General features: G+C 36.4%; 1 protein-coding gene across 10 annotated transcripts in view; it reads left to right on the plus strand.

The window, feature by feature from the left end:
• RAPGEF6 (Rap guanine nucleotide exchange factor 6) overlaps positions 1 to 27,092 on the plus strand; it is a 187,576-nt gene that overhangs the window by 67,726 nt on the left and 92,758 nt on the right. For 9 of the 10 annotated variants that reach the window (XM_019422096.2, XM_019422082.2, XM_019422091.2 and 6 more), the window contains one exon: positions 22,687 to 22,818. In XM_019422096.2, coding sequence (XP_019277641.1) covers positions 22,687 to 22,818 — 132 coding nt within the window. Of the gene's footprint in view, positions 1 to 10,573; positions 11,538 to 22,686; positions 22,819 to 27,092 lie in introns of those variants that run through there. The other variant, XM_053907511.1, reaches the window with a different exon arrangement.

Raw genomic sequence — 27,092 nt, forward strand, 5'->3', positions numbered from 1 at the left:
TATCTTTGTGGTTACATGTGTCCAGTTATTGGTTTCTTTAGAAAAGTTCTAAGAAGTAGAATTTCTAAATTAAAGTACCTTTAATTGCATTATTTGGTTTTCCTTATATGAGCTAGAGTGCATAGTTTGTATGTGTGTTTGGATTACTTACTCCAGTCTCAGCTCTAGTGTGTTCTTAGATTATTTGTGTCATGTCATGAAGCCTAATAGATTCTATATTTCCTCTAGGTAGCTATAGCTTATGCTCATGTCATTTACTTGTAACTCTCATGTGTGCTGAAAGTTGTCGTCTTGGGGTTATGCTGGGTTCCTGAGTGGACCAGAAAGAGCAACAGGCACACTGCTTGGGATTCAGTCCATTTGATGAGTCTAAGTGAAGTGTGGCATTGTTGCATTTAAAGGCTTCTATTGCTAGTTTTAAGTACTCAGCCTACTAAGTACTGTCAGGGATTTGGCAGAGGGAAGAGCTAAGTTGATTCAGGGTAGTTAATAACTATGAGATTAGATTTTTGGTCATGATACTTGCATTTGCTGTTTCTTGAAATAATAGTGTGTGTTTGCTTTTGATTCTAAAAGGGATATATTTCAGGCAACTTGGAAAAGATTTTAAGAGCTTTTCATTTACTTTTCATTAAAGTCACCAGTATGTAAAAACTATGTGTCTGTTCAAATACCTATATATTGATAGTTGGTCTAGATAAGGATGCTGCTGTGTAGCAAAAATGTTAATTAGTATTTGAAAACATCCAGTAGAAAATTGGTTTTATGGCTACTCTGGGGCCCTTTACTTCTTTTGTTCTTCTGTCAGCGATTCAGAGAGATCAAAAGGAAGCATTTTTTCTTTTAGACAGTAGCTGAGTTTATCTTTTCATTTGCAAACTATCATCAACCTTTTCTTGCTAAACTGCTGAAGGTCAAAAATTCTTAAAGATGTATGGAACAATTTGTTACTATCCTTTGTCATAAGTATTATTAGTATATAACCTATACATCAAAGTTTTGTGAGTACTGAAGACTTGGCATGTTTTATTCTGTAACTGAATGCTTAGAATGATTGAAAAGAATGGTTTATTTTTATGAATTATTTTCATATTTTTGTCATATATTGCTTTATGTAAAGATGAGAACCATAATGGGAAAGGGAAAGGTTGTTTTTCTTAATGTTAAAAGAGCATTCCTGACAGTTATGTTTTTGAAACTTCTTTGGGTATTCCTCTCAGAGTTTTCAACAAATTTAAATGTTTTCAGACGCTCTCTGTGAGAATATTTTAAGGTTTGGATCTTTGAGTAAGGTGTGTTTCATATTTAGAAATAGCAAAAAGGTGATTGGGAGTAATCAGTGAATAAGATGGGTAATTATGCCAACTGGAAATAGTCAAGCAGTTACAGGAGACATCTGTGTTGACTTCTTCCTTACTTTCCTTATGATTGGGGAATTTCATCTAAATCCTTCATGCTTTGGTTGCTTTCGCTCAGAAACTGAGGTTAATATTTGTCTGCCTGTGTTACAGGGTGGTTGCTGAAGTACATGGGAACATGTTTGTACACTCATAGTCTAATCAGTCAGTAATATCTCTAGACACTTCCTTTCAAATGTTTCAAGATGTATACCCTCCTCACCTGTCAGTCTCTCCATGTGATTGCCTTAGTGTTCACTGCCATTCTTTCTAGAACTCTTGTAATAACATCTCTCATACTACTCCAGCCCACTTACACTGTAAAGGGAATATTTTTTTCATTTTAAGAGATATGGAAAATTTTTTCTAAATTGGAAAGTGTTTCATAATCTCTTCATTAAAAGATACCTAATTAATTACTGTGTCCATGAACCATGAGATCACAGCCTGACTTGAAATCAAGAGCCACACGTTGAGCTGACTGAGCCACCCTGGTGCCCCTATTTTCAGCTTTACTGAGATATAATTCACATATAACACTATGTAAGTTTAAAGTATACAGCATGATATTTGATATACATATTATGTTGCAATATGATGACTGTATATGTGTGGATATGCATGTGTTGAAGGCTGAGAAACCTGTTGGTATAATCATCTTTTACATATACTGTTCCTTTTACTTAGAATGTTCTTTTATTTTTTGTCTTTTTGGCAAAAATCTTAATTGTCCTCAAGACTCAATTCCATATCATTTCATGGGAAGCCTCTGTGATTTTGGGGAAGAATTAGGTACACATCTCTGTATCCCATGTATATATTTGTGATCTTTCATGAGACTGTATTGTAATCATTTGTTCAGTTGTCCACCTCTCACATCAGATACTTGCCTTGAAAATGTGAACAGAACCATCATCATTGTGTCCTCTGAACTTACTATCTTTCAAAATAAGATTGCCTTTTTTCCCCCATCAGCTTCTTTAGATTCCTGTGTAACTTTGGGCACATTTTGTAACTTTCCTGCATCTGTTTTGATAAATAATCTATAAATTTATGAAAGGATTAAATGAGAGAATTTATGTAAAAGTTTCTGCCTAGTGTTTGGTGCTCTGAAAAACTTTCATTATGTCAGCAACTTCTATTCCTCTTGTTATTGTAAATACTCAGTCTTTGTTTTTGTTGGTTACAAAATGATTTTCCTATTTATTCTGTAGCTGAGTATGAAATACATCCAAGATATTTAAGCATGTTGGGGAGCCTGGGTGGCTCAGTCAGTTAAGCATTCGGCTCTCAGTTTCAGCTCAGGTCTCCATCTCACGATTCATGAGATTGAGCCCTGCATCCAGCTCTGTGCTGACAGTGTGAAGCTTGCTTAGGATTCTCTCTCTCTCCCTATCTCTGTCTCTCACCTACTCGCTCACTCTCAAAATAAATAAATAAACTTTAAAAAAAAGTTATTGAAAAGATATTTAAATATGTTAATATAATCAAAAACAAGCTAAAGAATTAGAGCAAAGGGAAAGGAAAAAGAAAATCAAGCTGGTTTGAGGTTAGGACAACCAATAGTCAGCCAACTGCCACTGTCCTCACCGCACCCCAATTATTTTTGTAGTGTGTATTCATAGTAGCTCACTTCAAACAAGGTAATTTCTTTGTCCAACCTTAAGAGGTAAAGTGGTTACTCAGTGTATATGAAAGTCACTGAAAGTGTGCTTTTCTGTATACAGTAAGTAGCTAGAGTCCAATTAAATGACAGCAGGAGATGTCTGCCAAAAACTGATCACTGGTTTTGGGATTACTGATTTGAAGGGCTTCTTTGTGATAGTAGTTAGCAAAGCCAGTAGTTTAGCTCAAGTGTCTTAAAATGTAAATTGCAAAACAGTCCTCGGACATGGGAAGAAAATAGTTTTTATTTATATGTAGTATTATCCTTTTAAATTTCTGGCAAGTTTTGTGTCTATTTCATAATGAACACAAAATATTTTCGAGGGGTGCCTGGGTGGCTCAAATGGTTAAGCATCTGACTCTTGGTTTTGATTGGGTCATGATCTTGTGGTTTGTGGGATCATGCCCCTCGTGGGGCTCTGTGCTGACAGCATGGAGTGTGCTTGGGATTCTCTCTCTCCCTGTCTCTCTACCTCTTCCCTGCTTGCATGTGCTGTTTCTCTCAAAATGAATAAACTTTAAAAAAAAATAAAAAGTTTGAGATTAGTTGGTTTTTAAATGTCTTCCTCACTTGGCACTAGTTTATTTTTTTAGCTTTCTAGCATCATTATTTTGTTGGAGGTCCCTTCCTTTGGTCCTGTTTTTCTCTCTCCCTGTTCTTAGAGCCTTCTTTACCTAAGGTAATTCTGTCCTTTGATAAAGCAGTTTGAATTTTAACATTTCCTCCTTTTGTCCAGAATGGCCTCCTACTGTGCCTTCCAGAAAACAGAGTAAACAACTTATTTAAGAATTTCCTGAATGTCTGTATTTTTTTTACATAAAGTTGATTGCTGTGTTTTAATTGCCATCAGTGGTGAAAATTTTTCAAATGTAATGAGTTGAATTTTTAATACTGGTGTATATATGTGAAGTTAAATGGTAAAATTAAAGCAGGATCAGTAAGGGGGAAGTATCTTGGTTTCACCAAGTCAAGCACCAAGTATGCCTTTAGTTAACTTGAAATGAATTTCCAGAATACCAGAGAACATTCATGCTCATTTTTGTGAAAACATCAATAACTGAAATGTAAATAGGGACATTCTTCAAAGGTTTAAAAAAATCTTGTTGGTGTTCTGGTACTTCATTTATGAAATTAGAGCCCTTTTCATTGATTTCTCCTTGCTCCTGCTATGTTTTTGAATAAGGAACACTATGGTTGTTTGGTGTGCTTGTTATCTTCTCTTAACTAGGTCCCACGTTCCTCAGTAGACAACATTTTTTTCTTTCTTGTCCCCTATGTTGCTTTTTACATTCTCAGGCACAGGATAAGCCACTGGTCATGCTTTTCTCTTTCTCCATCATGGCACCTGCATTTAAGTGGAACCATCAAACTGTTCGCAAAAAGACACATGGAAAGACGGATTTCCATGGAAGCATCATGGGTCATGGTTTTAAATTTAGAGGACTTCCTTTTGGTCACCTTTATAGATTTTCTTTCTACCTAGTTCATTGTTCTAGGAACGTATGCAGGTGGTAGGTATGGTATGGTACTCTAGAATCTGATTTTAGGTGCACAAATTATAATGAGGCATGCAGCTCTTCCTCTTCTGCACCCTCTTTGATTTCATCTTAAATTTCCTGCTCTCCTGCGGTGCAGGCTGTTGAGTTTGGATTCAAAGCATATTTAGCAAGATTAAGACATAATTGTCAGTACAGCTGAATAGGAGGTGATTATTAGGATCAGATCATGTAACCACCTTTATGTTGGTATCCTGAATAATGGCTCTATTCTTGTACTGGTCCATGAATATGACATCTTAAGTTTTTTAGCAAAATGTGTTCTGCTTCGGTAGAGACTGTGAGTGTCTTATTTATCAAGCCATTCCTGTGGTAAGAAATGAGATCCTGCCCCCTGAAAGCTCATCAGAAATTAGAGGACTTTGGTCCACACATAAGATTCCTGAAATCTCCTTATGGAGGATGTCTTAGTCCATTCAGGCCACTGTAACAAAATGCCACAGACTGAGTGGTTTATAAATAACACAGATTTATTTTTCACAGGTCTAGAGGCTGAAATTTTAAGATGAGGGTGCAGGCATGTTTGGGTTCTGGTGAAAGCCTCTCAGCTTACAGACTCTGACCTCTCACTGTCTGCTCACATGATGGAAAGGGCTGGGTAGCTTTGTTAGGCCTCTTTTATAAAGGTTCCAGAGTGCTTTTATAGCGGTGGTGCTTTGTACCTTCATTACAGAAGAGGACTATCCTCTCAATTCGTGAGTGTCTAACATCTCCAAGTAGGAAAATTCTTCCCATTTGCCTCCTGAGAAATAATGTGGAATTCTTGACAGGAAGTTCTTGTACCTAGTTAGAGGGTGATGAGTCCACCAATGGATAGAGAAAAAGCAAAGGGGTGATACTGTAATCGAACTAAGGACAGATGCCTGCCTGGAGCAGTTTAAAAAAAAATTCTGAAGAAAAAATGCTCATTGTAGAAATGTAAAAACATGCAAGAACATTAAGAGAGAAACTTGCTGTAATCCTCAAACCAGAGATAGCTAGTGTTGCTAACGATTTTTAAATATATCTTGATTAATTCAGATCTTCTAATTTAGATAGTGCTGAATTTTTATATCTCCTACCTTTCTACTACACATTCATTTTTTTCCCAAAACATATAATATTAATATTATATCATACAAGTGTAACAAAGGATTCCCATGCAGCTTCTACTTTTTCTCCCTATTACAAACAACGTGTATGAGTAACTGGACTTGGATTTTTTTCTTAAGGTTGATTAGTAGAAGTTAAATTACTGGATTAAGGATATAAAAATTATTTTTAAGGCTCTACATAAGTATTGCTAACTTCTAAATGGTCGTTTTAAGAAATTGTCTTGATCAGTCACTTTTTATGAACTTCAGGAATGTTGGGAGCTCAAGGAGTGCAGGGTGTGCTCTTTTGGTCTCCTTTGTCTTTTAAGGTGACACTCATTCATATGGATCTGCTCAGGGAACCAGAATTGGAAAATTGTTTTTAACTTACTTGAAACTTTATGCAGTAGCTGCTAAAGAAACCTCTTCTGAAGATTGTTTGAAGCAACTCTGATATTAATATATACCAGTGGCCCAAGGTAATGATTTTCAAGAACATTTGTGTTGGAAGAATTATAACTACTGAGACATAGCAAACACATTAATGCTGATTTTTATTGCTTTTTAGTTTGATTTGTTATCTGTTCAGAAACTATGCTTTGTTCAGCATTTGGCTTTTATAGTACTAGAAAATGCATTATTTAAAATTAGAGAAGTGAGGGGCGCCTGGGTGCTCAGTCAGTTAAGTGACCCAACTCTTGATTTTGTCTCAGGTCATGATCTCATGGTTCAGGAATTGGATTCCCACATTGGGCTTTGCACCGACAGTGCGGAGCCTGCTTGGGATTCTGTCTCTCTGACCCTCTACCACTTGTTCTTTCACTCTCAAAAAAAAAAAAAATAGAGAAGTGATTTAAAGGTGGTCTCAAATATAATCCACGAATCTTCAGATGGAGAGAATATTCTCAATAGTTTAATCTTTTAAATGAGATTTATTTTTCCACTTATCTTTATATATAGCTCTATTTTAATTATGGGTAGACCTCATTTTTAAAGAAAATACAGTATTTTAAAACTTTACATTAGCCTTGCATATAGTATATAGCACATTTGACTGTTTACTATACACATAGAATGTATTTATTTGCATGTGTGTGTAGGTGATTGAGTGAAAAATGCTTCATATAACTGCACAGTGTAGGGGAAAGTGGAAGCGTGGTGTGCCTTTTTATTGTTCCTTCAGTTTCACTGATTCTAATTATAGAAGCTTACATCACCTTAGTTGGTGATGAAGGCTTCCCTCTCCTTTGCTTTTTCTTCCTTGATCACTCCCTAAGGAAGGATCATATTTCATAGTGCTTATGTGTCCTGCTGGTAGCTTTAACAGAGTTTTCAACAGCATGGTGCTGACCATTTAGTGGACATAGATGATCATGTGCTGAAGCACACTTTTCTTACAAAAGAATAGGAGGAGAGTGTTGATACTCTGGCTTCCCTATTTTCAGAAAGGCTGACGAATAGATAGAATGCAATTTGAAATCAGGAATTCCTGAGGGGCACCAGTAATCAGAGTTAACTATGTCTGGTAACTTAATGAAGATTCATTTCAAATGTTCAAGTTAAGCAAGGGATGAGGAAGAGGTGGGAAAGCTTGCTGTGATCTTTTAAAAGGGCTTGTATGTTACCTCTGCCATTACGGTAAACGGTCATTCATCTTCCAAAAGGATTAAAGTGTTTTTACTATATAAATCCATACATTTAACAATTTATATTTTGAAGACCAAATACATAAAACTGAAATACAGAAATTAGTGGCCTGTTTATTTTATTTTGTGAAACTCCATAATTTTTCTTTTGTTCACATGCTTTTGAGGTCGGTTTCTCTTAAGTTGTGATTGCAGTATTTCAATGTGCAGATGGGAAATAAACGATATGGCTTTGCCTGACATTACTATGACCTGGTTTTTCTTATTGTTGTTTTTTTGTTTTTATGTCTGGAATGTATATTCTCTGATAACTTACCTTTATCCCTAATGACCTTTTTTCTCCTCCTTTTCAGTGTTGTTGCTTATTAAGTACAAAGTATACTTCTAGTTTAGCATTTATCAGAACTTCGTTTTTGGCTTTCTATGCAATATGAGTTCAGATGTTTTGGTTTGTATTTTTGTTTAGATATAGTTTATACAGTTAACATACATTTTATATCTTAGCTATATAGCATCTAGATTTTTATAAAAATAACTTTGTAATGCTTTGAAGCTTTCAAAGCCAATATAGGTTGATTGCTTTATTTTATGGTGGTGCAGAGGATCCTCCTGAAGCTAAAGATTTCATCTTATGTGGCTTAGCATTATGGCGTTTGATGTACAAGGGAAATATATTCTTAAATGGCTATCCTGTGGTGATGATTCCTAGATAATGGGTAGATCAGGGCATTCTCCTTGCTGCAATTACTTCATTTGAATTGGTAAGATAATAGAATGAGATCACAATAAAATTCTAAAAATGATGGAAGTGAAAAAAATGTTCTTTCACCTGATCATATTTTTAGTGATTTGACAAATTACTGACTATTCTCTTCAAAAGACGTTTATTTCTTCCTTCATTAATTAAGAGGTCATGTTGTTCTTTCTGAAGAAGTGATGTGGTCTGGTGTACCATCAGAGTGCTGGTGGATTCATAGCTGAATATAGGACTTGGCCTATTTGTTTCTTTCATGGTATTGTTGCACAGGGAGAGTCTGCATGCACGATTTGCCATAGGGTTCCCTAGAAGGGCACATAGTATGAGATGTTGTGTAGAACAAGGAAAAGGGTGATGTCATCTTCACTTCCAGGCCACACTGAAGGAAAAGAGAATTGTTGCTTTATTGAATTGGTGTTTACAATAGTAGTTTCTAACATATGGCTTTTAGTGGATTACATTTCACACACAGGGCAGCAGTTTCTTCAAGCAGCTAAGAGATAGCTCTCCCTTGCTCAGCTTGAGGTCCTTCTTTGTGTGCTATCAGCATGATTTATTATAAAAAGGGGGAAACGTGACCATTATGATTTTATTTTTGATTTGGTAATAATCTATCCTGTTGGTACTGTACGTGAATGTAATTATTATCTCCCACTGAAACTGAAATACTCTTTTAAGTCATGTTACAGATGTTTATGTACAAAGGCTTGTCTTTTAGAAATTTATCTTTAGGAATTGTTGGGCTTCATTTACATACAGTGCCTGCTATCATTTTTCTGTTTTAAAAAATGAGTGATTAAAATTAGATTTTAGCTAATTTATTCTTGAATGCTTAACATTATGGTGAAACTCCCAACTCATTGTAGTTTATTTAAAATAATTGAAAAAAAATACTTTGGTGTTTGAAAATCAGCCTCTATATATTTTCCATGTTTTATGTTTAGAAAGCTACTCATACTCATTTGTATTTTTGAAATTTAATTTTACATTTAAACACAAAATTTTTACATGTATTCCTTTGAAATTTTTGCAGAAAACATAATTCTTAAGTTTTATAGAAATCTTGATTCATAAGTGATCACATATTTTGAAAGCATGAGTTGTCTTTGTTCAGAATAATATTTAGCTTTACTAAAGTTAATTGTAGTTTTATACGTAACAGCATAATTCAGATTGGCAGCATAGTATTGTTGAGAAAGTGACTCATACTTTGCCCAGAGGTATTGAAGACCTCTTTTTTGGGGTATGGGAGTGTGTGTGCTAATGACAAGATGTTTCTTTGACAGTGGAGTCCTTTGTAGTAACACCTATCTCTCAGGTTATAATTTCTTCTCTTACGTTGCATACCACTTGTCTTCATAATAGTGTTAGGTTAATAAAGCAAAATAATTGTGCTCCTCTGCTTTGTTCATCAGTTGTAAGTCTCAGAATTTTATTGTCTGAAGGTGTACCAAGCATTTTACCGTTGGAAACTGTGTCTTTTTTTCGCCATTGGGAGGCAACATTACCACCTTAAGTGCAAGCTCCTCATAGGAGTATCTGCAATAGATGCCTTGTGGCAGAACTGTGAAGAGTAAGGGTGGGTACTAGAGGAATTGTGTTTTTAGATTGGACAGGGTGTGGCAAAAATTTTTTTTCTGTAATTTTTATAGCAAAATGAGGTTAATTTTTCGTCCAAGCTCAAATTTTTAAGCAGTTATAATTTCATTCTTCTCTTATGCTTCTGAGTTTTACTGGCTTCCTGTGTCTTTCTAGGAATTGAGCATTGGGCTGCAGGAAAGTACCATATTGCATAGATTATTCTTCCTCAGAGGAGTTGGTACATGCTGCAAGTCGGCTGTTGTGCCTGTGATGTAAAAGCTTTCCTTTGCAAAATGCAATTGTATTGTTTCCACTGAAATGTACTAATTACAGAAAACCTTAGTGCTAGTTTTGATATTTGATGTTAATTTAGAGTATCTTGAAGGTTACGTTTTAGAACAGTTAATTGATAAATAGGAAGTTTTGCAGGCAGAAATCCCTGAATGAGTAGTGTAACAAATACATGTGTGATATCTGAGAACTGAGCTGCCTTATGTATTTGTAATGCAAGTATCTTACCAGAGCTAATTATTTTCCCTTGGGAGGACAATCCTGTGCTAAATTTGAATAATAATATTAGGAAATCTGTCTTCCCAAATAAAGCTATGTATCAGTGTACAGAATTAAAAATCAAGATGGATTTTTTAAAACTGAAATAGAGAGGTGCTGCTTGCCAATTTTTTTTTCTTATAGAATTTAGCTTGCTGACGTGTCTCATGGAAGGGTGTGTGTGTGTGTGTCTGTGTGTTCTCAGTAAATTGCTTTTTGGGCTACATCTGCAGATACAGTAGCCAATTGATCTAATGCAGTTTCTGAAGGCTTTCTATACAGGTGATGTCATCCTTTTAGCTCTATTCTCCTCCCACTCTCTTTCCTTCTTATTAGATATTTCATCTTACTGCAGAGCATGGAATCAATAGGAGCTTCTCCTTAGGGAGCTGCTGTGAAACAGGCAAGGACAGTAGGAATTAAAACACTAACATATAGTCTTGTTTTAGCAGAAGATGTAGGGTTTTTGTATCATATCCTATATAAATTTTCAACCAGAAAAGCCAGAGTTAGATCAACATTACTGTCTTACTGATGCATTAGAACAAGAAGCAATACTGCTGAGCTGTAAATAGTGCATGTGAAAAGAGAACATTTTAATTTTGGAGATTTTCAGGCATTCTCCAGGACAAACCTGTTAGAGCATATCTATCTTTTAAGTACCATTTGCTTGCTCATCGGTTGATTTTCTTTTTTTAAACCTTTGGTGATTAAGAATATCAAGAAGAAACTTTCATTTTAAGGATACAGTGTTCTGGTTTGCTTCTGATGCAGAAGAAATACTGCAGTGCTTGCTCTACAGAATGAAATAAGTTGAAGAAGAGACAAAGCTGTGTTACAGAGAGGAAAGGTTTCTCAGGATCCAGGAACACAGATTTGGTGCATGTTGCCTTATTTGCGCTGATTGATACCGTATTAACTGTTGTGTTACCGCTGTGCATGTCTGTGCCAGGTGCCTGAGGAAGCATGTGTATGTCTGTATGTACTGAGCCAGAAATGTAAACATCTTAATTTGCTGTGATTTGCTTGTTAAAAGTGAACCTTGTGATGAAAACTGTTGCAGTTATTTAGAACAATACTCTGAGCTACTGAAAGCTCCTAATTTCAGTGTGAAAGGGATTTGGAGATCTGGGATCTGCCTTTATATAACACTGCAAATGGCGTATGATTTGTAAAAAGAAACTTAACAGAATTTTGTCATCATACTCATCCGTGTGGCTCTGGTTTGAAAAGGAAACTACCCTTTCCAGCCCAGGAAATGGCTTTTCTTGTTCGCTGTTATGCCAATTGTCTTCAGCCATGGGCCTCCAAAGTAAGTAATGTGTATTATTTTCTTAGAGATTGATATAATCTAGTTATTAAATTTAAATTCCATTTTGAATGGTAAATGAGGCTTATTGTGCTGTTACATTTTCTAAACTGTAAAAATAAGAATTACAAAGCAGTCTTAAAAGCTAAATCTCATGGCCATTTTGTTTTTCAATTTAAAGGAATCTCTAAAGTGTCCTAATGTACTTCGAAGAGGATATGAAAAAACCTTCTTAATAATCTGTAGACTTAAAATGTAATGCATTTGAGGTGTACTGTCTTCACACTGAATCATTTGGTTATAGCTATTTCTGTACTTTTCTGTGAGTGTACTCTTTAAGTTGATGGCATTGTATTGCCTCATTTTAAGTGGTTGATGTATATAGCTATGTTAGTCTAATCTCTAGCTTATGCTATACAAATTTTTATCACACAGAAATTTTAGGAAGACGGGGTAATTCTTAACCAGTGGAATATGAAGAAAATTATTATTAAAAGGAACTATATGAAAATTTTTTATAATGTTCTTAAGCATTTTAAAAATAGTAGTAAGTGAACTATTAGTAGCTTGAGACATTAAGATAGCATCTGTTATATTTGTCATTTTTTTTAAAGCAAACATTAACTCACAGTAAAGCAGAATGCTACACAAAAGGACATGCTAGGTTTTAGGAAAATATACAGTGTAATTTAATAAATTGTATTGTTTATATTGGCTGTTTATATAGATCTGGAATCTGATGCCACTCAAGTTCTCTTTCCTGTTATGTAAATTTCAAAACAAAAACAGAGTAGTATGAATTTTTAGTTTTGTCTTATAAAAACTAAATGTGTTAGTAACACTTTAATTGACTCTGTTAAGATTTCTTTATGGTTTTGTTGAATAGAGACAGGCACAATAGAGGCATTTCCTAGGATGAAATCATGTCTTTGTTTAAAGGTTGTCCTACTGATGGTGACTAAGGGAGAAATACTAGGATAGCGTCGTAGTATACAGTTTTATCTGAAAGATGGCTCACTGCCTATCTTTCTTAAATGCAGCTTCTGGAAAGACATTGACATTCATTATCAAACAACTGATTCAAATGTAAAGAGATGGAAAGAAACATAGGTATACACTTCATTTGTACTATCTGGTAAGACAAGGGTGGCCTCTGTAGTACAAATGCCACCTGTGGGGTCCATGCTTTGTGGATGCTTGATGGCGACACTACTGAGATTTAAAACATACAGAAGGGAAATGGATGAGACCAAATGAATAATCTTTAAAGAAAATCAAGAATGAGATATAGGGGTTGTTTTTTTTAGAATAACAACAAGAAATAGACCTTGGTGGTACTGGTAATCAACTTTTAAGATTTAACAAGTGTAGAAGAGCCAAAGGGGATTTAAAAAAATCAGATTTTAAGGTTTGATTCGATGCCAGCAAATAACATCTGAGCAGGATTCTGTGATTAGTACTTGACTATGTAAATTAAGTATTTATAAAAGAGTACATGTCTCCTTTTCCCCTCCCCCATCTTTCATGTTATTCCTGATGGAATTTTAACTCCGGATTGTGATTAAACACATTAAACCTGTGATTAATTTTTCATACTTGGTACTTTTGATTTTCCAGTACATCCTACTGATTTTTGTTTATTAATTCATGTATTTTGCCCACCCTACTACTTGGATTTCATTACTTCTGAATTCTTTTATGTTCTTAACAGAATAAGTGGTTCTAGCAGCAAGAGAAGGGGGAAAGGGGCGTAGATGAACTTAAATGTTCATAATGCCTTACTTTATATTTATAAAATAATTGTTTATTATATAAAATAATAAATCTAAAGTCTTTTCTTTTTAGCACTTTGAAAAAGTTAATGCCTTGTCTTCTGGCATCCAGTGTTAGTGATGAGAAGTCTGGACTCCTTTTAATTCTTATTCCTTTGTCAAGCAATCTGTTTTTCTTGTTGTTTGTGGTTAGTTGTGTTTTTCTTTGGATTTTATTTTTATCCTTTATGCCGTGAAGTTTTACCATGGATTGTTGTAATTTTTGTTTTGTTTTGTTTTCTTGGTACCTGGAAGTCTCTCTCAAGCTGAAGATTCCCCTGGGTATTCATTTATGGGAAATTTATTTTTTGAAAACTGCAGTTCTCGTCTTATTGCTCCAGATGTTAGAACTCTGGATCTGTCCAAAATATCTCTAAACATTTGTTTCATACTTTATTTTCATTCCATGCATTTTCAGTCTGATCTTCTAGCTCACTGATTCTCCACTTGTGACCAGTTGCTGTTCTGCTCTTCATCTTTTAAATTTCTAATTGTAGTTATCATTTATGAAATCTCCACTGATGATTTTTCACAACCACCCTTGTTTAATAACTTGTTTTCCTTTTATGGATACCATTCATTTACCTCATTGTTGTCTTAGCTTTTTCTTCACGTTTCAGTTCTTAGTTGAGTGTGTGTGGATTTTTTTCAGGAGGTTGATGTTCCTTGAGTGAATTCACCTTCCTGGTCTGTGGAAATTGCTTGCCCAAAGGAACTGTTTAGTGGATGGAAGAGGCATTACCTCTTTGGCTTCTATTTGCCTTCTCTTAGGTGCTCTTGGGTCACAGGTCAAGGAAGTGCTTCCATTTTCTTTCTTTTTTTCTTAAAAAATTTTTTTAATGTTTATTTTTGAGAGAGAGAGAGAGAAAGAGCACAAGTTGGGGAGGAGCGGAGAGAGAGGGAGACACAGAATCTGAAGCAGGCTCCAGGCTCTGAGCTGTTAGCACAGAGCCCGATGCCGGGCTCAAACCCACAAACCATGAGATCTTGACCTGAGCCAGAGTCCGTCACTTAAATGACTGAGCTACCCAGGCAACCCCAATTTTCATTTTTACACACAACTAAATCTATAGGTTGTTTTTTTGTTTTGTTTTGTTTTGTTTTGTTTTTGGCCCTTATCTCACTTGACCTGTCTGTAGCTTTTGACACAACTGATCACTCCCTTCTGAACAGACTTTGTTCAGACTATAAGCCAAAGTCTTCACCATGAGTCACTAGACAGTGTATGACTCTTCTCCCTTTATCTTCTGGTACATTCCTCCTCATTCATTGCATCTATTCTAGTTTTCTTGCTTGTCTCAAAGTTGCCCACTCTTTTTAACTTTTTTTTTTTTAATTTGAGAGAGAGAGTGAGTATGAATAGGGAAGAGTAGAAGGGGGAGGTGGAAAGAGAGACAGACTTAACCAGGTTCCATGCTCAGTACTGAGACCAACACGGGGCTTGATCCCCCAACCCTGGTATCATGACTTGAGCCAAAATCAAGAGTCAGAAGCTCAACTGACTGGGCTACTCAGGCCCAAAGAGGAAACTGATTTCCTTTTTTCTCAACAAGTCTGTCAATACTTTAAATAAACTTACTATTAAATGCAAATATTGAATGAAAGCTGCTCTTTGCTTTTAAAAATGTTAAAGTGGGGAGATACATGTGTCTTAGAATGGAAAAACTCTAATACTTACTGTTGTTTAACAGTATTCCTTCAAACTTCATCTTTTAGTAAAAATAATGAATTTGAATTAGGCACGCATGCTTCCGCTATAGTTTGACTTGCCTCAGGCAGAGTGCTGGTGTAACATACCCAAGGCTACTGTGATTAGATAAAGCTTTTTCCTTTAGGGCTTTTGAGAAATTTTAGACTGTCTCTCTAAAACAGGTTCCAAACTGTGCTTTTGGGGTCTTAGAATCTATTTTTAATTCTCTCTCATTGTCAGCAGATACTTCAAGGACATGTCACTCTCTCTAGTCCTGGAAAGTCCTTTATAAATCTGCTTTTAATTTCATAAGGCTTCTGTCTTCTTGTGCCTTGACTAATGTTTCATGTCTCCATATGTATGTCTTCCATTTCATCTTCTATGATGCTAGAGTAATCTTTTTAAAAAGCAGATCTCTTCTAGTCATTTTCTTGCTTAGAGTTCTTTAATAGTTTTTTTTCTAGTAGAGGAAATCTAAGAATACTACTTCTGGCTCTACGTATATCCCTACCTGAGCTACCCTGATTTCCTTACTGTTTTCTGATTGCATCATGCTCATTCAAGCTTATCTAAATGGGTAGATAGGTAGGTAGGTAGATATAGATACACATACACACACATATACATAATAGGAATAGAGAGAGCATGAGTACTGCATTCAAAGGAGTAGGGTGAAAACATACAAGTAAGTTCACTTTCCACTCATTTTCAGCTTCCCATATAGGCTCTGATGTTGAGAGTTTTTGTTTTTACTAATTTATGTCACTTTATACTTGGTTTCTGATGGTTTTAAGTTACATGCTCATTCTTAGCTCTGTTTTGTATGTCAAGTATGTTAGCACTTACCATGTTCTCATAAGGGATTCTAGTAAAACTCATTTTTGACCCTTATTTAATTTTTTCATCATAAAATGCCAGAATGTATACTACTATGTGTATAGCTACCCTTACAGAGTAAGGGCTATAGAATTTTACCACATTCCAGTGTTTGTGGCCATTTTTTAAGTGGGAAGGTAAGAGAAAATTACCCTCACATACATGGATTTATATATATTTGTTTTCAGTTTTGAAAACATTTCAAATAATTTATCCATAGAAATAATAGAGGAATGTTTTCTTCATGCTGAAATTCCTTTTGGACTACCAGCCTTGATCTTTCTCTTTCACTGGAGAGTACTACTCTTGATTGTTTGGTATATATTTCTCCAGATCTTTTCTCCCACCCTTAGATAAGTTTGTACCCAGAAAATATGTAATGGTATTTTTAGGCTTTTAAAAAAATGAGTCTTACATTTATAATGATAGTTACCCTTTTAATCAGTGTATCAAGGAGACCTATTCAACTTTGACTATACAGGTCTACCTCATACCTTGAACTGTTGCACAGTATTCCATAATAGGCTATAACAATTTAGCCATTCTCCTTGTGATGGTTGGTTTTCTTTAAACTGTTACAGTTTGTTCATAATGAATGTTCTTGTACATTCCTCCTTACACACCTGTATGCTTTTTTAGGATAGATACCGGAAGAGGACCTGTTGAGTCATAGGTGCATGTATTTTAAATGTAATACTTCTTAATGTTTACTTTCCAGAGTGGCTACTCTTCAAATCACTCTCCAGAGTGGCTGTCCCAATTCATAACTCCCATTAGTAATTTATGAGAATATTGTGTTCCTCCATAGCCTTGCCCATATTTTGTATTATCCAGCTTTCTTTTTGCCAATTGATGAAAAAAAGGTAGTTTAAATTTTTATTTCGCTGGTTGTTGGCAGGGTTCACCAGTCTCTTCCAGCAGCCTTCTTCTCCTGCTGCTGTGACTTAATTGGTCCTGTATTGATATGGCAGAACCAAAAGCAAAGCAGTATTGGGGTCTGCATATAAAGCACTTGCCCCAGCGACGCCTGGGTGGCTCAGTCGATTAAGCATCAGACTTAAGATCAGTTCATGATCTCATGGTCCGGAAGTTTGAGCCCCACATTGGGCTCTATGCAGATAGCTCAGAGCCTGGAGCCTACTTAGGATTCTTTTCTCTCTCTCTCTCTCTCTCTCTCTCTGCCCCTCCCTCCCCCCCAACTCCCCGTCTCTCTCTCTCAAAAGTAAACATTAAAAAAAATGAAGTTTAAATCACTTGCCCCAAATTGTTACCTGGACCTACAGAGAACTTTGAATCCATGAAATACACACTTTGGTAGGTTAAGTCTATCTGAGACATAACAGCAGCTGTCTGTCACTGCCCTTCTCAGAAGCTCTCTGTTACCTATCGGAATCAAAGTTAAAATACATACTTTGTTCGACATTGAAGATTATGCTCTACGTCTAGCCTCTTTTAATCCATGCTTTCTCCTTTATATGTACACAGTCTTCAACAGACTATGTACTTTTTCATAATCTTTGTCTGTATTCAAGCTGAATAACCTTTCCAACCTCCAAATAAAACTTTGATACTGGTCCTCATGGACATTTGAGCTCCAGCAGAGCCCAGAAGTTCAGGTATAAAAAAATGGATAAAGGAACTGTGGAAATTAGGAGAGATTGAAAGACCTGGTAGGCTCCAAGGATCATGGTGAATTGAGATTGCTCGTGAAAGGTCAGCTATTAGGTCCCTTCTGGGATCAGGAAGAAAAGAAAAGTCAGAGAAGGTTTAAGAAATTAAGAATTCCTGTGGGAGGAAACTTTTTCCCTTCTGCCTCTTCTGTTAGAAAGAAAATAGGAACTGTTAGGTGTTAGGAATTCACAACTTAGTATCAGGAAACAACTTAGTAGGAAAGAGCAACTGATATATAGTCAGGCTGGCTGGATTTCAAATCCAGTTTCCCTTCTTCCTAGCTATGTGACTGTGGGCAACTTGTGTAACTTCTCTGGGCCTTGGTTTTCTAATCTTTGATAATTAAATTAGATGATATATGTAAAAAGTATGTAGAAGGGAATGTTTGCTAGCTTACATATTTGGCACACTTAATGAGCAAACATTAGCTGCAGTGACCATCATTATTATTCTCATCAGATAAAAAAGTTGAAAGGATTCCTATGTGTAGATTTAAATTTTCTTCATGAGGTAGAAAGGAGATGCTGTGTACTTGTAAATCTGTGTGCACTCTTCACTCTTAAACTGTGGTCCTTGAAGGTGGTACCTATCTGCTTTCATCTTTATGTTACCAGCAGAGTTGCTGGTACAAAGTAGAATATAGCGGAGACTAATAGACTCAGATAGACTTGGGTTTGCATTCTAACTCCACTACTTACTTGAGTGAGAGATCGCCTCAGTTCCTCATTTGTAAAGCAGGGATGATAATAATGCCTGTTTTTAGGGTCTAGTGAGGATGAAAGATTGCTTAGTAGATTTTAAGTATTACTACCAAGCCAGGACTTGCTCTTCTGGCTTTGGTTCATTGTGTTACTTTTATGGATGACCTCCTTCTCTTTGGTCTTAACCTCTGTAGGAATCTTGGAATATAGATTATCTCCCACTCCTGACACCTGAACCAATCATCTGACCTTTGAAAACTATTTTCATTCTTTGGCTTTTCATCTACTTCATTCCTGTGTAAGAATTTTTTTCTGTCTCAACAATAGAAACTAAGTAAGAGGAAGATCTTTGACCTGAGACATTCTCCTCTCACTATTTTTGTATTATTATAACCAGTTATAGTTAGCTCATTGATTTTCTGCTGCTTTTTAAAATACACATAATAGAGCCACAGAATGGCCTCTGAGCATAGCTTTAGTTTATTCCACATTTTTTGATCATAGCATTTTAATTTGTTTTTGTTTTTTCTTTGTTTTTTGTTTGTTGTTTTTGAGAGGGAGAAAGTAGGAAGAGGGGCAACGAGAGAGAGAGAGAGAGAGAGAGAGAGAGAGAGAGAGAGAATCCCAAGCAGGCTGCACCCCCGGCTTTGAGCGTGATGCAGGGCTCCATCTCACGACTGTGACATCAAGACCTGAGCTAAAATCAAGAGTCGGATGCTTAATGGACTGAGCCACCCAGACACCCCCACTTTTTTACTAAATTTAAATCAGAGGTTACAACAATGCATCCTTCATCTATCAAGTCTGTTGCCACAGTTTCATGGACATTGCAGAGAACTTAAAGTACTTTTATAACTTTGTTTACTTTTTGCCAACCTTAAATTCTGTTGTTAAAACATATTTTAATTGTATGTATGTATTATAAACTTTATGGGAACTTAATGTTACTATTTATGTAGTCACTATTCATGTAGATTTACCCACACATTTCCTGGTTTTCATTGGTTTTCCTTCTTTCCTGCATCTAGAAATTTCCGTTTGGAATTGTTTTCTTTCTCCCAGTGGATTTTCTTCATTCTAGGTCTGTTGGAGAGTATTTCTTTTCATTTTTGGTTCTCTGAAAATGTCTTTACTTTTGCCTTTTCTTTGAGGACTGTTCTTGCTGGGTACAGAATTTTAGCTGTTGTAGATATTATTCCATTGTCTTCTGGCTTCCAGATTTCTGTTGAAAAGTCAACCATCAGTTTAATTTTGGTCTTGTCAAAGTAATATTTTTTTCCTGACTGCTTTTAAGACTTTTCTCTCTTTTTTCCCCCCACCAGTTTTACCCTAGTATGCATACCTATGGTTTTGTAATTATTTATCTTGTCGGTAATTTTTAAAGCTGTGTGATCTGTAACTATCTATTCTGTCATTTGGGAAAATGCTCAGCCATTATCTTCTATGCCTTGAATAGCTTCCCCCCACCCCCTCTTTTGACTCTGGTTATTCAGATGTTAACTTCTCGCTGTATCTCTTGTGGTTTTTGCCCCTTCTCTCCCAACTTCATTCTTTTTTACCTTCATGCTTCATTATGGATATTTTTTCAGGCCAGTCTTTACTTATTCTTTTTTTTAATCTTTGATTATTTTTGAAGGAGAGAATGCGCACACGTGCATGTACCCATGCAGGCAGAGGAGGGGCAGAGAGAGAGGGGGACAGAGGATCCAGAGTGGGCTCTGTGTCGACAACAGAGAGTGTGACGTGGGTCTTGAACTCACAAACCATGAGATGAAGCTGAATTCGGATGCTTAACTAACTGAGCCACCCAGGCGCCCCTCCCCTTTACTTTTCTAATTCTCATCTTAGTTCTGTCAAATCTGTTTAGTCCATGTTTGACTTTTTAATTTCCATAACTTTAATTTTCAATTTTAGATTTTTGATTTTATTTTTGGTTAATACTTATTTGCTAAAGTTAATTTTTCTTAAGTCTTTATCTCTATAGACATGACCCTTGAACAGGGGTTCAAGCACCGCTGACCCCTATGCATTTGGAAATCCATGTATAACTTTTAAGTCCACAAAAACTTAAGTACTGACAGCCTACTGTTGAGTGGAAACCTTACCAATAACATAGTCAATTAAGACATATTTTGTTTGTTATATGTATTATTACAATAATGTAAGCTAGAAAAAAGAATGTTATGAAGAAGATCATAAGGAAAATATATTTGCAGTACTACAATGTATTGAAAAGATCCACATGTAAGTAGACCCATTCATAAGTGGAGCCATATAGTTCAAACCTGTGTTATTCAAAGTGCAGGTGTCTTTACCATGGATTGCTATACTAGAACATGTATGGCCAGTGAGCTGTATCTCCTGAGAGCTAAGAATGATTTTTACATTTTAAGGGGTTGTTTAAAAAAAAAAAAGTCAAAGGAAAGTATGTATAGAGATTATATGTTGCCTACAAAAGTCTAAAATATATACTCCTTGGTCCTTTAAAGACAATGTTTGCCAACCCCTGCTATATATATTAAATACAGTTATTTTAAAATCTGTTTACTGCGTTATTTGTAAGTTCTTCATTGTTGTCTGAAGTTTATTCTGTTTTCATCAATGCTGTCTTATAATGTGCTTAGATTTATTTGAGCAATGTATGTTGTATATGCAAAATTTTTATGGTAAAGATTCATTTGCTTCCAGTAGTTAACTAGAAGCACTAGTAACCCTGTATAACCTTAATACAACTTCAGGGATTGAGATGGATTCTAAAATGAGCATCAGTTTACTTTTGGATCACATTCATTACTTGAGTGTAATGTTCTTTCCAGGGTCCCCTTCCAGAGAACAGCCCTTACATGCTAGGCCTTGGAATATAGCTTTTGTCTCTTTAACCAGTGACTCAGAAGTGCTTCTGAATCTCTTGATCTCATCTTTATGAATCACCAAAACCTCAAAGGTCATATTGTGTGTGTTCCAGTTTTTCTGTTTACCTTAGTTAGAGAATTCATCTGAGTTAGTTACCTACTATTATCAGCAGGGGCATATGTGATACCATTTCTGTGTGTAGTTTTGACAATTGCAGTGACTACTGTTAAGATAATAGAATTCAGACTTGGCCATTTTTTCCTTTAGGGTTTATTTAGTTTTTAGTAAAACTAAATGCATGTTTCCTTAATGTTTTTTTGCACTAAAGCAATGAGAACCCCTGTTTTAAAAAGTAAGTAGAGGGGCGCCTGGGTGGCTCAGTCGGTTAAGCAGCCGACTTCGGCTCAGGTCATGATCCTGTAGTCCGTGAGTTCAAGCCCCGCGTCGGGCTCTGTGCTGACAGCTCAGAGCCTGGAGCCTGTTTCGGATTCTGTGTCTCCCTCTCTCTGACCCTCCCCCGTTCATACTCTGTCTCAAAAATAAATAAACGTTAAAAAAAAAATTTTTTTAAAGTAAGTAGGTTTCTCTTAATGTTCCTGAATAGCAGGTTGCAGAAGAATTATTTGGAAAATAGATCACCATGCCTCCTATCTAATACTTTCTTTCACTACTCTGCAGCATAGTGGTTTGTTTTTTATCTTAATTCCTATTGCATTTATTTTGTGAGGTTTGTGTTGTTGTGTTGTTTTTTTTTTTTGGTATGAAAGGTATTGTACAAACTTGCATCCTTTATAAAAGCATAACCGCACTAAAGATAATGTAGAATAATTTCCTTCTTAAGTCTCTTGTATCCTTGCACCTAGCATAGACATTCATTAAATCATGATTACTAACAAACTTTTTAGGGACCAACTACAAATTGGTACAATATTATGTGAAAAGAGGGTATAAAATTTTTGAAATTTGGAATGCAGTCAACTATTAAGTCTTGCTGCCAGATGCTGTACTTTAACCCAAGATACTGCTCTTTTTTTTTTTTTTTCATACTAATGACTATTTTGTGTTAGTGTGTGTGTGTGTGTGTGTGTGTGTGTGTGTGTGTGTGTGTGTGTGTTCACATTGTTAACACTTTAGGGTGGCAGTAGCTGATAGTTTTATTTGAAACAGAAGAGGGGCAAAGTTTTTCCTCTGAAATACCATTACTAATGGTAATCTCTTCTGGAATCTACACAGTGAATTCCTGTCTAGGCTTGACTAACAGTGTCATAGTACTAATTTGGTTCTTATTATTTCCGAAGATTTTTCCTAAAAGTGGGGAATTTGGGTTAGAAATGGGGTTGCACAGTAATGTACATAAAACCAAACTTTGTTGCAGAAATTACAGTATGTCAAGAATTCTTGACAAGTTCTTATTTAATTTTTTTATTGTTTCTTATTTTAATTCCAATATAGTTAACAGTGTTATATTAGTTTCAGATGTACAGCATAGTGATTGAACAATTCTATGGTTATATATGTTCAGAATATATTAAATTATTTTTCTTCTTCAGCTTCCAGCCGATCTTACCAAGATGCACATCACAGACAACCCTCATCCACAGGTGACTCACGTGTCTTCTAGTCAGTCTGGTTGTAGTATCGCCAGTGACTCTGGGAGCAGCAGTTTATCTGATATCTACCAGGTAATATCTTAGGAGTTTGTGTGCTGTACATACGGCTTTTTTATTTTGCCAAATATCCCATGGTTGTGCTTTGGGTGATCACTTATCTTTTAAGTAGGGTATGAAATTCAGGCAGAAGGTCTTTGGGAAAATCTGCTATATTGTTTCAAAATTGTAAGCCTAATTAAAGAAGTGATCTATCATTTGAGAGTGATTAAATACGGTTCAGCAGTGTATGGATATAATGGTTTTTTTTTTTTTTTAAGTTTTTATATATTTATTTTGAGAGAGAGGGAGAGCACAAGTGAGGGAGGGGCAGAGAGAAAGGGAGACCAAGAATCCCAAGCTGCCAAGCAGGCTCTTCACTGTCAGCACAAGGCCGTGATGTGGGGCTCAGTGTCACAAACTCTAAGACCATGACCTGATCTGAAATCAAGAGTTTGATGCTTAACTCACTGAGCCACCCAGGTGCCCCAATGTAATGTTCTTTTTCATTACTTTTATCCAGGGGAATTCATAATAATATATAATCCTTGCTTTGTTAAAAAATAGTTCTTGAAACAGCTGAACTTAAATTTATAAAAAGGCTGAATTTTACTGTAATTGACTAAGTTTTTTATAAGTAGTCTTGAAGAAAATAAGAGTTGCTATATTTTTTTTTTTTTAAGTTCTAGGTGTAGAGTTGCTTTTTATTGTAAAGGCTTTCTTAAATTTTTAGTAGCCCCATTAAAAATGTAAAAGGAAACAGGTAAAATTAATTTGAATCATATATTTCATTTAGCACAATATGTCCAAGTATTATCATTTCACACATAATCAGTGTTTAAAAATTAGGGGTTACTTAATTTTTTATCCTGTCTTCAGTAGCCCGAATTCTTAAATTTATTTTAATATAAATTTAAAGTAAACCTGTACATGTAGAAATTAATATGATAAAGTTAATTTACTAGGTGATTTTTATTAACAGTGATAGTATTTGATATACAACTTAGAGGTTGTTTAGTGTTGGATTTTAGAGAAGTAGTGGACTTTTCAAGATGACTTCACAAATGTGATTCTGGGTTATTTAGGATGCTTCTAGCACAAGTAATTAAAGAGGTAAACGCCACTTGTTTAAACAATAAGGATAGGATATCAGCAAAAATGGCAGAGTAGAGAACTGTAAATAATCTGTCCTTCCAAAAATAAATAAACTTTGGCTGACCATCAGGCTTTATTCAGTCAAGCAGGAAGTGAAGGCTAAGGTAGGGTTGTAAACTACCTCGCTGAATGTTAGAGGCTTGCTCCATCACACAGAAAGCTCACCTTTCTGGGCTGCCAGTTACTAGTGGAGTTCCAGGTGGAGTTTTGGGGGGTGTTCTCCTAGGTTTGTTGTGGCTAGTGGTTCCATGGTAACCGGGCAGTGCCACAGAGGAGTTGTGATTTTCTGTGGAGCTTGGCTTTGAGCTGATTGTTGGGAAGCTGGTTGAAGTGGTGCATTTGCTGCCCAGTGACCTGAATCCACAACCAACTTTCTAGAGCCTCTTGGGCTGCAACATTCTTAGTGCCTGCATTGCCAATCCTGCAACAGGCCAGGCAGCAAGATGGAGCAGCAAGGGTCTGCCAGCCCAGGCTCTGGTGCCGCTGGCTCCAAGGTACCACGCAGCGGAGCATAGCGTACATGCGCAGCATGGGGATGTGACAGTCTTTCAAAGCCAGAATTTAATATAACCTTTAATATAACCTTACTGTGCATCTCAGTTCAGACTAGTCACTGTTCAAGTGACCAATTGTCACATATGGCAAGTGGCTACCATGTATTACTGGTCTTTTGAAATGAAATCATTGTTGTCTGAGGAAAACGTTATAGACATTATAGTTCTACTGAGTTACGCAGATTCAGATATTTTAGGGAAATAAGCATTTCTCTCTCTTTTTTTAAAATTTTTTTTTAAATGTTTGTTTATTTTTGAGCAAGAGAGGGAGATACAGAATATGAAGCAGGCTCCAGGCTCTGAACTGTCAGCACAGAGCCCGATGTAGGGCTAGAACTCACGGACCATGAGATCATGACCTGAGTCAAAGTCAGACACTTAACTGATTGAGCCATCCAGGTGCCCCAACATTTCTCTTTTATGGGAAGCTTATAGGCAGAGACAAAATGGAAAAGAAGCTCTATTTTTGGATTATGCATAGCTTTTCTCCACAAAGGTCATTGCTTTAGCCATGTATATGTCCCTGTTTACAATTTTATAGTAGACAGTACAAGGAATTCTCTCTCATTACCATTGTGTAGTACACAGAACAAGGGATTTTTAAAAAGTCCAGTTAAAAAATGCAGCGGCTCTGGAGACACTCATAGTGTGCTCCATGGATTCTGGCTTTCCCCAAAGGAAGTATCATGTGGAAGAAATAAGAGGTCTTGCACACCTAGGGGTGCCTGGGTGGCTCGGTCAGTTGAACATCCAAGACTCTAGATTTTGGCTAAGGTTATGATCCCATGATCGTGGGTTCAAGCCCCACATTGAGCTCTGTGCTGATCATGGAGCCTGGTTGAGATTTTCTCTCTCTTTGTCTCTCTCATGCACATGCACTCTTTCTCTCCTTCCTCCCTCCCTCCTTCTTCCTCTTGCCTTTGCCTGCTCACTCTCTCTCAAGAAAAAAAAAAAAAAAAAGTTGTTGCACACCTAAAAGTCAAAGTAGAGCTGTATAGCTTTTATGGCTTCTTTGTTTTTCCCGGAGAAGACTTACCATGGATTAATGAATTTCAAGGATGTGGCTATAGATTTTTTATAGGATAAGTGAGAATGTCTGGACCTTGCTAAGAGAAATCATATAGCAGACATGTGATGTTGTCAAACTATAGGTACCTGATCTCACTAATGTATCCGTTTTTTTTTTGTTTTTTTTTTTTAAGTTTATGCATTCATTTTGAGAGAGAGAGCATGTGCAGGAGGGGCTGAGAAGGAGGGAGAGAGGGAGAATTCCAAGCAAGCCCTGCACTGTCAGTGTGAGGAGCCCGATGTGGGACTCGAACTGATCAACCTGTGAGATTATGACCTGAGCCCAAATCAAGAGGCGGATGCTGAACCAACTAGCCACCCAGGCAACCCAAGTATATCCATTTCTAAACCAGATGTTACCAACTTTTTGGAGCAAGGAACAGAGCCCTAGATGGTTGTGAGAGAAAGGACAAAAGGATAGTGCCCAGATAGAGATCAGGGTCTTTTGGAGAGGTCCATGCTTTACTACACACTAGAAGATGAACTATACACAGCAGAGTCCTATATCTTTGGCAGGATCCTGGAGGAGCTCCTGAAACATTGCACTTGTATCTACAGAATGTCTACCTACTGGTTTGCCTACCTGAGTCTGAGACTGGAGCACCCTACTTGTGTAGTTGGAGGTCTTCTGCTGTACTGTTAGGCCCTTGTATGTGGTTGCCCTGCTCCACCCTCCTGTATGTTTTCCTTGCTCAGGGGCACTCTATACAGCTCATTCTACCTTTTATAAGATTAATTTTAACGTGGATAAACTGTGGGCAAGTATCCTTGCCAGCTGTCCTGCATGTGAAAGGACTCCCTCCATTACAAAGTGAGGAAGGCACCATCCCTGAAACCTGAAAGTTATCATTGGCTCTTGTCCCTTGATCATAACATTTAGGGGCACCTGGGTGTCTCAGTCAGTTAAGCATCTGACTGTTGGTTTCAGCTCAGGTCATGATCTCACAGTTTGTGAGTTCAAGCTCCACATCGGGCTTCATGCTGAGGTTGTGGAGTCTACTTTGGCTTCTGTCTCCCTTTCCCTCTGGCCCTCCCCTGCTTGCTCTCTACCTCTCTCTCAAGAATAAATAAATAGGCATTTAAAAAAAAAAAATCATAACTTTCAGCACCAAGTCATATTCATTCTGTTTCCTACATCGTTAATTGTGTTTGTATATGTTTGATGTTAACTGACATGTATGTTTGATGTTATGTGTTATATAAAATTTAACCCCCATAGTAGAGCCTACGTGAAGACGTAGAACGTTTCCATCACCTCAGACAGTAGTCTCTGCCCCTTTGTAGTCATTCCCTTCTGATCCCCAGCCACTGGCAACCACCAGTCTGTTTTCTGCCTATACACATCTTCTAGGAGGTCACATGAATGGAGTCATAGTTTATTTTTTTTCGGAGATGTACAGTTTAAAAGATGATGCAATTAAACATAGAAAGTAAACAGTAAGATAAAAGTAGGTTTTAATGAATTTAGGAAGAGTAAACAGACAAAAACAAAAAAACAATGAAATCTAGAACTAAAACAGGAATTCAGATATT

This window comes from Panthera pardus, unplaced genomic scaffold, assembly GCF_024362965.1.
Source record: "Panthera pardus isolate Hobbes unplaced genomic scaffold, ASM2436296v1 HiC_scaffold_2, whole genome shotgun sequence".
Taxonomy (NCBI): domain Eukaryota; kingdom Metazoa; phylum Chordata; class Mammalia; order Carnivora; family Felidae; genus Panthera; species Panthera pardus.